Raw genomic sequence first — 12,409 nt, forward strand, 5'->3', positions numbered from 1 at the left:
ACTTTTGGAAAATAGTAGTAGGCTGCAATCATCGACTGGAAGAACCTTGGGGTAAAGTTACAGTTCACATTATAAACATGCAAAACAGAGAGATATTCATGAGAACAAACAAAATCTCCTGACAGAAAAATTATGATAATAATTTAGAGCATTCTAGAGAATGGAAAATTTAATGTGGAGAGAGAGAGAAGTCTATAAAAACTATGATAAGTTTTAAGACCTTCTTGTCCAAGAAAGTTGCAAAGAAAGGGTTAACTCTGAAATCAAGATTTAAAAAGCCTCATGGAAGAGATGGAAAATAAACTTTAATTAGGCTTCGGTTTTTATTTTAAAATGAGCAAATTTATTAAAAAATCAACTTGTAACTTACCTAGATTGAAACTGAGGTTTACATTTCTATAATTTTGATTACATCGGGACAAAAGTTTATCTAACAAATGAATAACATACATTAACAAGGGAGTTTTTGAACTATCTAGCATGATAAACTTAAAAAAATATAGCTAGTCAAAGATCTGTTTTTGTTATACCGGCCTAATGTAATAAGATCTTTGAATATTCATCTTATTAAGTTAGAAAATAGATACTTATTATTAGCCCCACTCCTATCTTTAACTTTTTACTGTTCCTATAGTCAGAACATTAATAACCTTGGAGCTGGTAAAGTATAAATTCTTAGTTTCAAAAGTGAAGAAATTTATACTCAGTGCTTAAGCTTGGCTAAGGTCATGTGGTTTGTTTTTGGAAGAGATGAAATCTTCCGATTTCAAATAATAACATTCCATTAAATAATCTTTTAATGTATAATTTCTTTTCATTTATTTCACATAAATGTATCATAATTTGGATATTTATTTGGAGTGGTATATCTTATAAGAAGTTTTGACTTGTATACGGGAATTATTCTCATACAGGTAGATACAGATATTTAAAATAGACATATAAGATGTAAGACAGATAGATAAGGTAATTTGCAACATATGTGTTATTTACTCCCTCGCATTTCTACCTTGACTCTTTTTTATTGTCCCTGAAACAGTAACCAAGAGATGGGCAGGTAAAACTGGTCCAGTTTGTCCATAAGAACAGACTAATTATGAGCAAGAGTCCAGTACTAACTCAAGTTATTCATTCCAGACACCATACTTTACTGGAGCCTGCTTCAGGGTTCATATCTCTGCATTGGCCACCTGCTATAAATTGGCCTCAATTTGAGTTCTCTTCAAAGTATTTATCCTCTCATTCTCAGTGTTCTCATTTGTTAAATTTTAATATTAAATATTTGATCCTAGGATTGTCATGAGAATTAATGAAAATGTAAAATCCCTAACTATGCCTGGCACACAATAGGAGCATAATTAATGTTAAATGCTGAGGTTATTGCTGTTATTCTGTGTCCTTTCTAATGGAGGGTGAATAAATATTGCAGCTTCTTTCAATCCTATTGTTACTAGATGATGCTTATTTAGAATTGCATCATTCCCTGGTGGTTCACTTCAAAAAGAACAAATTATTTAACTAAATTATTTAGTTGTTTATATTTACAAGAGTAAATTATCTAATCATGGAGATTTTAAAAATGCAGCCATTTTTAAACATGTTTTTTGTTAATGCCAGTTCCTAGAATATATATATATCTACTTCAAGAAGGTAGTGGTTAGTGTTTCATATTTTCTGATTTCTAAGATGCTAAAATTATTTACTTTGTTTTTTTTAATTAGAAGTAAATGAAGGAATTAAATGAAAAAGACATGAAGATATTTAAATAGCAAGATAACTAATTCTCATATCACTTTGTACTTAAATTTATTTTTCTCTGTGTAATAAAGAGAAACAACATTTCAATATTAGTTGAAAAGTACTTTAAAAATTAATTATATTTGTTTTTGTTCCTGGGCACTGGAGCACAGTAATGCTAGAAGGGAGAATAAAACCTTTGCCTTTTTTGTCCATATTCTGTATTAACTCCAAAGAGGGGAAGCATATGACATTTATCACAATGATAGAATTATTCATATATTTCTGGTTATTCTTATTCTGCCCTTCTAGTTTAGCCCGTGCTTTTTTGATAGATGTCCTATTGCATAAATACTTTTGAATTCATACACATTTGTATGAGAAGTAAAAGTCTTCCAGTGGAACAGGTGATACGGTTTGTAGGAAAACTCATTGAGTAGTACTTGCCTCTTATTCATTTTTCACCAAACCCTAACATAAATATATTCCAGCACAGTAAGGTAAGTTCCTGTAAAATCAATCTAATTTTCTCATAAATATCTTCAGAAATTAGCTTTACTTGAGAAAATTAAATTCTTAGATTATTGAAATATATTTTTGAAAACTCACTTAAAATTAATTTTACAGAAATAGTGGCAGCATCATGACAGACTATGTACAGTGATCTCAAAATCTTAAAGTGAAGTCATTTGAAATTAAAATGTCAAAAAATATTAAAAGTCAAAAAGAACAATACACTGGATTGTCAGAGTGTGGCATTGTAGTCAGTTGTTCCATTTCATTTCCTCGAGGGAGAGAACGAATCCTAAACCTTAGCAGTTTGGCAACAGTTTCTAAACCAAATTTAGAACTTCTGGTTTTATATCAGAGGTTCTTCTTTTTCTCTTTCCTGTTGCATTCACTGTGCCTGCTAAGTCTATAATGTCTCTTATCCCTTTCTTATACCATCCTTGGATAAGAGATAACAGCATAGGAAGCAGAAGACTGAAAAGCTAAATCTTACCTCAGCAAGTAGGATCACTCTTCTGTGAAATGCAGATCTTAAAGACCCAGTTAATGGCTGATAATGACAAGTCATTGAGTAGATTGTTCTTATGTTGACCATTCGAGTTCCAATGTAATGCTTTATTTTGCTAATGTTTGAAGACCTCATTTGAGAAAGTTCTACGAAAACAATTTAGAATTATTTTAAGTGAGGGTAAGTGCCACCCATCCCCAAGGTCTCTGTAATTTTTGTCATCTGAATTGTCACACATCTTCAACCAGCAGAAGTTGTTTCCTTATGATTTTCTGTGTTTGAATATGCTTTACCAGTACATACTAACCTTGAAAAATTTTCTTTTTCCCATTTCAAGTTCCACCCAATCTGACTGTTCCACAGGAAAAATCACCTTTGGTCACCAGAGAAGGAGACACAATAGAACTGCAGTGTCAAGTAACTGGAAAACCTAAACCCATCATCCTTTGGTCTAGAGCGGATAAAGAAGTTGCAATGCCTGATGGGTCAATGCAAATGGAGAGTTATGATGGAACACTGAGGATTGTGAATGTATCTAGGGAAATGTCAGGAATGTACCGATGTCAGACCAGCCAGTACAATGGATTTAATGTGAAACCAAGAGAAGCCTTGGTGCAGCTCATCGTGCAGTGTAAGTACATTTTTTTCTATGTATTTCGAGACTGGGGGGGACAAGGGAAGAAAATGAGGTGATTTTTGGAGTTGGATTAGTAAACAATATTTCTACATTATTGCTACCCAATTTAAACTATAATTTCCCTAAATCTGCCTATTATTTGAACTAATACACACTAATGGAAAAGAATTGTATTAGTATGTGTGTGATGATTATGATGGTGTTATGTCATTGGTTAATGCCAAAGAATCAACAAGCCTAATGGTTAAATACTGGCCATGTGCAATGAAGCAAAATGGAGATTGGAAGTAATTGCTAATTCAGATTATAATACTCTTTTGTTTTCATAGTTTATGTTTCTGCTTCAGCAATTGCGTGCCCTTTGCCCAAATTATCCACCTATTTCAAGGCATCCCTTTGCTTAAATTGTGGAGACATAATCATTGCAATGCTGTGTGCAATCTGAAGTTGTAAGAGTAGATTACATAATTATCTAGTAATATATAGATAATTCAGGCAGATATTAGGAGCTAAAGTTTTGCTTGACTTTCTCCACAGATAATTGTTTAACTGTGAGAGCTGAATATGATAGATTTTTAACTATTTTCAATGAAATCACTGTTAGCGTTCTAACAAAAAAAAAATGCAGACATACTGCGCTTTGTATTTGCTTTTAGTATTAAAAATACCTAAATTCATGATATTAAGAAGTTTAACAATGTCAATGGTGTTGGGTTATTAGAGGATGATGCCCTGGTATTTTGGATAGCAGGTAGTGTGGATATTGTTAAAGAGAAGAAGCAAACTAAACACAATCTGTTCAAACTCCAGGGGTGTTGCTGAACAGTTTAGTTGATGTATTATTTGTTAACTACATGGTGGCAAAGCCTTCAAGAAAAAGAATGAAGTAGATGAAACTATACACTTCAATAAACAATGATGTTGTTTTCTTTCTGTGGTTCTTCTGTAACTTGGAAAATAGCAATTAGTCCAAAATGTCTATTTTTGTATAAGACTTAAGGATGCTGGCAGATTAGATGATCTGACTTTAAATTTGGAAGGATAATTGAGATATGGAAGGATTATGTTTGGGGCAGGTAACAACACATGGGCTTATGTATGAGGAGTATGAGTGGTGAGAGGAGCAGTGTTCTGGGTGCTGCTTAACCATTCCCTGTCCCTGTTCTTTAGAAACTCAGATTTCAGTCTGCTGTTTATCCTATAAATATGCAAACTTCTATTTGTCAAATATCTTGGCTGATTTCCAACTGATTACTAGTTTTATCTCTAAAGAATGCAGCTTTTAGGTGGCAAGTTCCATTCCACAGTTTAACATTACATTTTTTCCTCACTGGCCTTTATACTCATGATACTAAGCTCATGGGTAGGAGGTTCACGTGAAAACAGGTTTCAGAAAGAAAAAAACAATTTTTTTTTAACGAAACCTCTCCTTAATTCTCCAGAAAATAAGAGACACACTCAGGTAACCACAGAGGAAATTGATACAGTTTGGAGCACCTCATTCGTATTGGTAATCACAGGATTGTGTGCTTCCTCCAGAGTTATGCACCAAGCTTCAGTGTTCCTAAAGCCACAGGGCAATTCGTTTTCACCCTGCTCACACTCTCTGGGAAAGCTGTGAAACCCACTGGCTCTAGGGAATTTTAAATTGAAGGTTCAAGAACCAGGATCTCTTATCTCCATAGAATATACTAACTTCCAGGATTCTATTGACAACCTAAATTTCCTTTTTTTTTTCTTCCTAATAAATTTCATAGATAATAAGTTCAGCACAAGATCTTAAAATTCAATCCTATAATAGCACATGAAGATAAATAGACACAGTTGTCTCTAGTGTCACAAGGATGTAATTGACTGAAAGCCATCAACAGACATAGGCAAAGCCGAGTTCATTTAATGTAGAGAAAAAGATCTGCATCCCAAGGTGACTTTGCAGAGCAGGGGGTATAATCTAACAGCACTTCGTCTCAGAGGCAACTTCCCTGGCCTACCCAGAAAGGTGGCTGGATGCCATCAGTCTTGACAGTTTCAGATAAGGATGCCATCATGTCTTTCAAAAAGCTTAATTTCATGTATTCCCAACTCTTCTGAAGAATCTAGTTATGTGTCTGAGCATTTGCCAGGTACAAAAACTGATAAGAACTCCAGAATATTTCTGAGTCAAGCATTCATTTTCCAGGCACATAATCCCTGCTAGCAGGTCCAGCTTGCAAGCCTACCTAAGCCTTATTCCTGCAAAACTAGCCATGTAGGAATCCTGATACATTTTTAAAATCATAAATATTTTAACTTTTATGGTGACTTCTTAAAAGTATGAAAATAATATGGTATTTGTGCTTAACTGGGGTAGCCATGCTACAAGTGAGGATTCATATAGAATATAAAATATTAACTTATTTTCATACACACATGCACACAAAATATACATATATATGTGCACGTGTTTATGTCATCCTCAGCAATTAGTTACATCGTTGCATAACAAGCTATGCTTTATATATTTTGTATTCCCAGCATAATATATTTTACATTATAGCTATTCAGAAAATGTGTTGAGTAAATATGTTATGATAACAAATGTAATAAGAATATATATATACACACACACACATACATTTTGCTTCTTGCATAACTAGTTCTTATTATTTAGGTTTCAGGAGTATCTGAGGACTTGTTGCATAACAGTTGTTTTTCTTTTTTTTTAAATCTTTCCTGGAGTATAATCACTTTAAAATGGTGTGTTAGTTTCTGCTTTATAACAAAGTGTCAGCTATACATATACATATACACCCAGATCTCCTCCCTCTTGAGTCTCCCTCCCACCCTCCCTATCCCACCCCTCTAAGTGGTCGCAAAGCACTGAGCTGATCTCCCTATACTATGAGGCTGCTTCCCACTAGCTATCTATTTTATATTTGGTAGTATATAATAAAGTCCATGCCACACTCTCACTTCGTCGCAGCTTCGTCCCCCTCCCCATGTCTTCAAGTCCATTCTTTACGTCTGCGTCTTTATTCCAGTCCAGCCCCTAGATTCTTCAGAACCTTTTTTTTTTTTTTTTTTTAGATTCCACATATATGTGTTAGTATACAGTATTTGTTTTCCTCTTTCTAACTTACTTCCCTCTGTATGACAGACTCTAGGTCCATCCACCTCATTACATATAACTCAATTTTGTTTCATTTTATGGCTGAGTAATATTCCATTGTATATATGTGCCACATCTTCTTTACCCATTCATCTGTCGATGGACACTTAGGTTGCTTCCATGTCCTGGCTATTGTAAATAGAGCTGCAATGAACATTGTGGTACACGACTCTTTTTGAATTATAATTTTCCCAGGGTATATGCACAGTAGTGGGATTGCTGGGTTGCAAGATTTTTCTATTCTTAGTTTTTTAAGGAAACTCCATACTGTTCTCTATAGTGGCTGTATCAATTTACATTCCCACCAACAGTGAAAGAGCGTTCCCTTTTCAACACACACTCTCCAGCATTTATTGTTTCTAGATTTTTTTGATGATGGCTCTTCTGACTGGTGTGAGATGATATCTCATTGTATTTTGATTTGCATTTCTCTAATGATTAGTGATGCTGAGCATTCTTTCACCTGTTTGTGGGCAATCTGTATATCTTCTTTAGAGAAATGTACATGTAGGTCTTCTGCCCATTTTTGGATACTTTTTTTTTTTTTTGATATTGTGTTGCATGAGCTGCTTATAAGTTTTGGAGATTAAACCTTTGTCAAAGTTGCTTCATTTGCAAATATTTTCTCCCATTCTGAGGGTTGTCTTTTCATCTTGTTATGTGCATCTTGTTGCTGTGCAAAAGCTTGTAAGTTTCATTAGGTCCCATTTGTTTATTTTTGTTTTTATTTCCATTACTCTAGGAGGTGGGTCAAAAAGGATCTTGGTGTGATTTATGTCATAGAGTGTTCTGCCTATGTTTTCCTCTAAGAGTTTTATAGCATCTGGCCTTATATTTAGCTCTTTAATCCACTTTGAGTTTATTTTTGTGTATGGTGTTAGGGAGTGTTCTAATTTCATTCTTTACTTGTAGCTGTGCAATTTCCCCAGCACCACTTATTGAAGAGGCTGTCTTTTCTCCATTGTATATTCTCGCCTCCTTTATCAAAAATAAGGTGACCATATGTCTGTGGGTTTATCTCTGGGCTTTCTATCCTGTTCCATTGATCTATCTTTCTGTTTTTGTGCCAGTACCATACTGTCTTGATTACTGTAGCTTTGTAGTATAGTCTGAAGTCAGGGAGCCTGATACCTCCAGCTCCGTTTTTCTTTCTCAAGATTGCTTTGCCTATTCGGGGCCTTATGTGTTTCCATACAAATTGTGAAATTTTTGTTCTACTTCTATGAAAAATGCCATTGGTACTTTGATAGGGATTGCATTGAATGTGTAGATTGGTTTGGGTAGTATAGTCATTTTCACAATGTTGATTCTTCCAATCCAAGAACATATCATATCTCTCCATCTGTTTGTATCATCTTTAATTTTTTTCATCAGTGTCTTATAGTTTTCTGCATACAGTTCTTTTGTCTCCCTAGGAAGGTTTATTCCTAGGTATTTTATTCTTTTTGTTGCTATGGTAAATGGGAGTGTTTCCTTAATTTCTCTTTCAGATTTTTTCATCATTAATGTATAGGAATGCAAGAGATTTCTGTGCATTAATTTTGTGTCCTGCAACTTTACCAAATTCATTGATTAGCTCTAGTAGTTTTCTGGTGGCATCTTTAGGATTCTCTATGTATAGTATCACGTCATCTGCAGACAGTGACAGTTTTACTTCTTCTTTTCTAATTTGTATTCCTTTTATTTCTTTTTCTTCTCTGATTGCCATGACTAGGATTTCCAAAGCTGTGTTGAAAAACAGCGGTGACAGTGGACATCCTTGTCTTGTTCCTGATCATAGAGGCAGTGCTTTCTGTTTTTCACCATTAAGAATGATATTTGCTGTGGGTTTGCTGTGTATGGCCTTTATTATGTTGAGGTAGGTTCCCTCTATGCCCACTTTCTGGAGAGTTTTTATCATAAATTGGTGTTGAATTTTGTCAAAAGCTTTTTCTGCATCTATTGAGATGATCATATGGTTTTTATTCTTCAATTTGTTAATATGGTGTATCACATTGATTTGCATATATTGAAGAATCCTTGCATCCCTGGGATAAATCCCACTTGATCATGGTGTATGATCCTTTTAATATGTTGTTGGATTTTGTTTGCTAGTATTTTGTTGAGGATTCTTGCATCTATATTCATCAGTGATATTGGTCTGTAATTTTCTTTTTTTGTAGTATCTTTGTCTGGTTTTGGTATCAGGGTGTTGGTGGTCTCATAGAATGAGATTGGGAGTGTTCCTTCCTCTGCAATTTTTTGGAAGAGTTTGAGAAGGATAGGTTTTCGCTCTTCTCTAAATGTTTGACAGAATTCGCCTGTGAAGCCATCTGGTCCTGGGCTTTTGTTTGTTGGAAGATTTTTAATCACAGTTTCAATTTCAGTGCTTGTGATTGATCTGTTTATATTTTCTATTTCTTCCTGGTTCAGTCTTGGAAGGTTGTGGTTTTCTAAGAATTTGTCCATTGCTTCCAGGTTGTCTATTTTATTGGCATAGACTTGCTTGTAGTAATCTCTCATGATCCTTTGTATTTCTGCAGTGTCAGTTGTTACTTCCCTTTTTTCATTTCTAATTGTTGATTTGAGTCTTCTCCCTTTTCTTCTTGATGAGTCTGGCTAATGGTTTATCAATTTTCTTTATCTTATCAAAGGACCAGCCTTTGGTTTTATTGATCTTTGCAATTGTTTCCTTCATTTCTTTTTCATTTATTTCTGATCTGATCATCATGATTTCCTTCCTTCTGCTAACTTTGGGGTTTTTTTGTTCTTCTTTCTCTAATTGCTTTACGTGTAAGGTTAGGTTGTTTATTTGAGATGTTTCTTGTTTCTTAAGGTAGGATTGTATTGCTATAAACTTCCCTCTTAGAACTGCTTTTGCTGCATCCCATAGGTTTTGGGTTGTCATTTTTTTTATTGTCATTTGTTTCTAGGTATTTTTTGATTTCCTCTTTGATTTCTTCAGTGATCTCTTGGTTATTAAGTAATGTATTGTTTAGCCTCCATGTGTTTGTCTTTTTTACAGTTTTTTTCTTGTAATTGTTATCTAATGTCATAGCATGGTGGTCAGAAAAGATACTTGATATGATTTCAATTTTCTTAAATTTAACAAAGCTTGATCTGTGACCCAAGATAGGATCTATCTTGGAGAATGTACCATGAGCACTTGAGAAGAAAATGTATTCTGTTGTTTCTGGATGGAATGTCCTAAAAATATCAATCAAGTCCATCTTGTTTAATGTATCATTTAAAGCTTGTGTTTCCTTATTTATTTTCATTTTGGATGAGCTGTCCATGGTGAAAGTGGGGTGTTAACATCCCCTAATATGATTGTGTTACTGTCGATTTCCCCTTTTATGGCTCTTAGCATTTGCCTTGTGTATTGAGGTGCTCCTATGTGGGTGCATAAATATTTACAATTCTTATATCTTCTTCTTGGATTGATCCCTTGATCATTAGGTACTTTCCTTCTTTGTCTCTTTGTAATAGTCTTTATTTTAAAGTCTGTTTTGTCTGATATGAGAATTGCTACTCCAGCTCTCTTTTGATATCCATTTGCATGGAATATCTTTTTCCATCCCCTCACTTTCAGTCTGTATGTGTCCCTAGGTCTGAGGTGGGTCTCTTGCAGACAGCATATATATAGGTCTTGTTTTTGTATCCATTCAGCCAGTCTGTGTATTTGGTTGGAGCATTTAATCCATTCACATTTAAGGTAATTATCAATATGTATGTTCCTATTACCATTTTCTTAATTGTTTTGGGTTTGCTATTGTAGGTCTTTTCCTTCTCTTGTGTTTCCTGCCTAGAGAAGTTTCTTTAGCATTTGTTGTAAAGCTGGTTTTATGGTGCTGAATTCTCTTAGCTTTTGCTTGTCTGTAAAGGTTTTAATTTCTGTGTCAAATCTGAATGAGATCCTTGCTGGGTAGAGTAATCTTGGTTGTAGGTTTTTCCCTTTCATCACTTTAAATATGTCCTGCCACTCCCTTCTGGCTTGCAGAGTTTGTGCTGAACGAACAGCTGTTAACTTTATGGGGATTCGTATGTATGTTATTTGTTATTTTTCCCTTGCTGCTTTTAATATTTTTTCTTTGTGTTTAATTTTTGATAGTTTGATTAATATGTGTCTTGTCATGTTTTCCTTGGATTTATCCTGTATGGGACTCTCTGTGCTTCCTGGACTTGATTAACTGTTTCCTTTCCCATATTAGGGAAGTTTTCAACTATAATCTCTTCAAATATTTTCTCAGTCCCTTTCTTTTTCTCTTCTTCTTCTGGGGCCCCTATAGTTTGAATGTTGGTGTGTTTAATATTGCCCCAGATGCCTTTGAGACTGTCCTCAATTCTTTTCATTCTTTTTATTCTGCTCTGCAGTAGTTATTTCCACTATTTTATCTTCCAGGTCACTTATCCGTTCTTTTGCTTCAGTTTTTCTGCTATTGATTTCTTCCAGAAAAGTTTTAATTTCATTTATTGTGCTGTTCATCATTGTTTGTTTGCTCTTCAGTTCTTCTAGGTCCCTGTTAAATGTTTCTTGTATATTCTCCATTCTATTTCCAAGATTTTGGATCATCTTTACTATCATTAGTCTGAATTCTTTTTCATATAGATAGATTGCTTATTTCCTCTTCTTTTGTTTGGTCTGGTGGGTTTTTACCTTGCTCCTTCATCTGCTGTGTGTTTCTCTGTCTTCTCATTTTGCTTAACTTACTGTGTTTGGGGTCTCCTTTTTGCAGGCTGCAGGTTCGTAGCTCCCATTGTTTTTGGTGTCTGCCCCCAGTCGCTAAGCTTGGTTCAGTGGGTTGTGTAGGCTTACTGGTGGAGGTTGCCTGTGTTCTGGATGATGAGGTTGGATCTTTTCTTTCTGGTGTGAAGGACCACATCCGGTGTTGTGTTTTTTGGTGTTTCTGTGACCTTATTATGATTTTAGGCAGCCTCTCTGCTAATGGGTGGGGTTGTGTTTCTGTCTTGCTAGTTGTTTGACATGGAGTGTCCAGCACTGTAGCTTGCTGGTCGTTGAGTGGAGCTGGGTCTTAGCATTGAGATGGAGATCTCTTTGAGAGCTTTTGCTTTTTGATATTACGTGGAGCTGGGAGGTCTCTGGTGGACCAATGTCCTGAACTCAGATCTCCCACCTCGGAGGCACAGGCCTGACACCTGGCCAAAGCAACAATAATACCCTGTCAGCCACATGGCTTTGAAGAAAAGTGAGAAAGAGAAAGAAAGGAAGAAGAGAGCAACCAAACCAAAAAACAAATCCACCAAGGATAACAAGCGCTAAAAACTATACTTAAAAAAATAATAATAAAATAAAAATAATGGACAGAACCCTAGGATAAATGGTAAAAGCAAAGCTATACAGACAAAATCACACACAGAAGTATACACATACATGCTCACAAAAAGAGAAAAAGTAAAAAAATACATATATCGTTGCTCCCAGAGTCCAACGCCTCAATTTTGGGATGATTCGTTTTCTATTCAGGTATTCAATAGATACAGGGTACATCAAGTTGATTGTGGAGATTTAATCCGCTGCTCCTGAGGCTGCTGGGAGAGATTTCCATTATCTTCTTTGTTTGCACAGCTCCTGGGGTTCAGCTTTGGATTTGCCACACCTCTGCGTGTAGGTTGCCTGAGGGCATCTGTTCCGCACCCAGACAGGACAGGGTTAAAGGAGCAGCTGATTAGGGAGCTCCAGCCCACTCAGGTTGGGGGGTAGGGAGCTTTGAGGAATGTGGGGTGAACCTGCAGTGGCAGAGGCCAGCATGACGTTGCAATAGCCTGAGGCCTGGGGTGTTCTCCCAGGGAAGTTGTCCCTGGATCACGGTACCTTGGCAGTGGCAGGCTGCACAGGCTCCCGGGAGGGGAGATGTGGATAGTGACCTGT

The 12,409-nt window shown here is 35.6% G+C and overlaps 1 protein-coding gene across 1 annotated transcript in view; it reads left to right on the forward strand.

Annotated features, from left to right (window-relative positions):
• Window positions 1–12,409, forward strand: part of MDGA2 (MAM domain containing glycosylphosphatidylinositol anchor 2) — an 824,365-nt gene that overhangs the window by 617,905 nt on the left and 194,051 nt on the right. The window contains exon 8 of the mRNA XM_033851172.2: window positions 3,093–3,386. Within this exon, the coding sequence (XP_033707063.2) occupies window positions 3,093–3,386 (294 nt within the window). The remainder of the gene's footprint in view (window positions 1–3,092; window positions 3,387–12,409) is intronic.

Source organism: Tursiops truncatus, chromosome 2, assembly GCF_011762595.2.
Source record: "Tursiops truncatus isolate mTurTru1 chromosome 2, mTurTru1.mat.Y, whole genome shotgun sequence".
Classification (NCBI taxonomy): Eukaryota; Metazoa; Chordata; class Mammalia; order Artiodactyla; family Delphinidae; genus Tursiops; species Tursiops truncatus.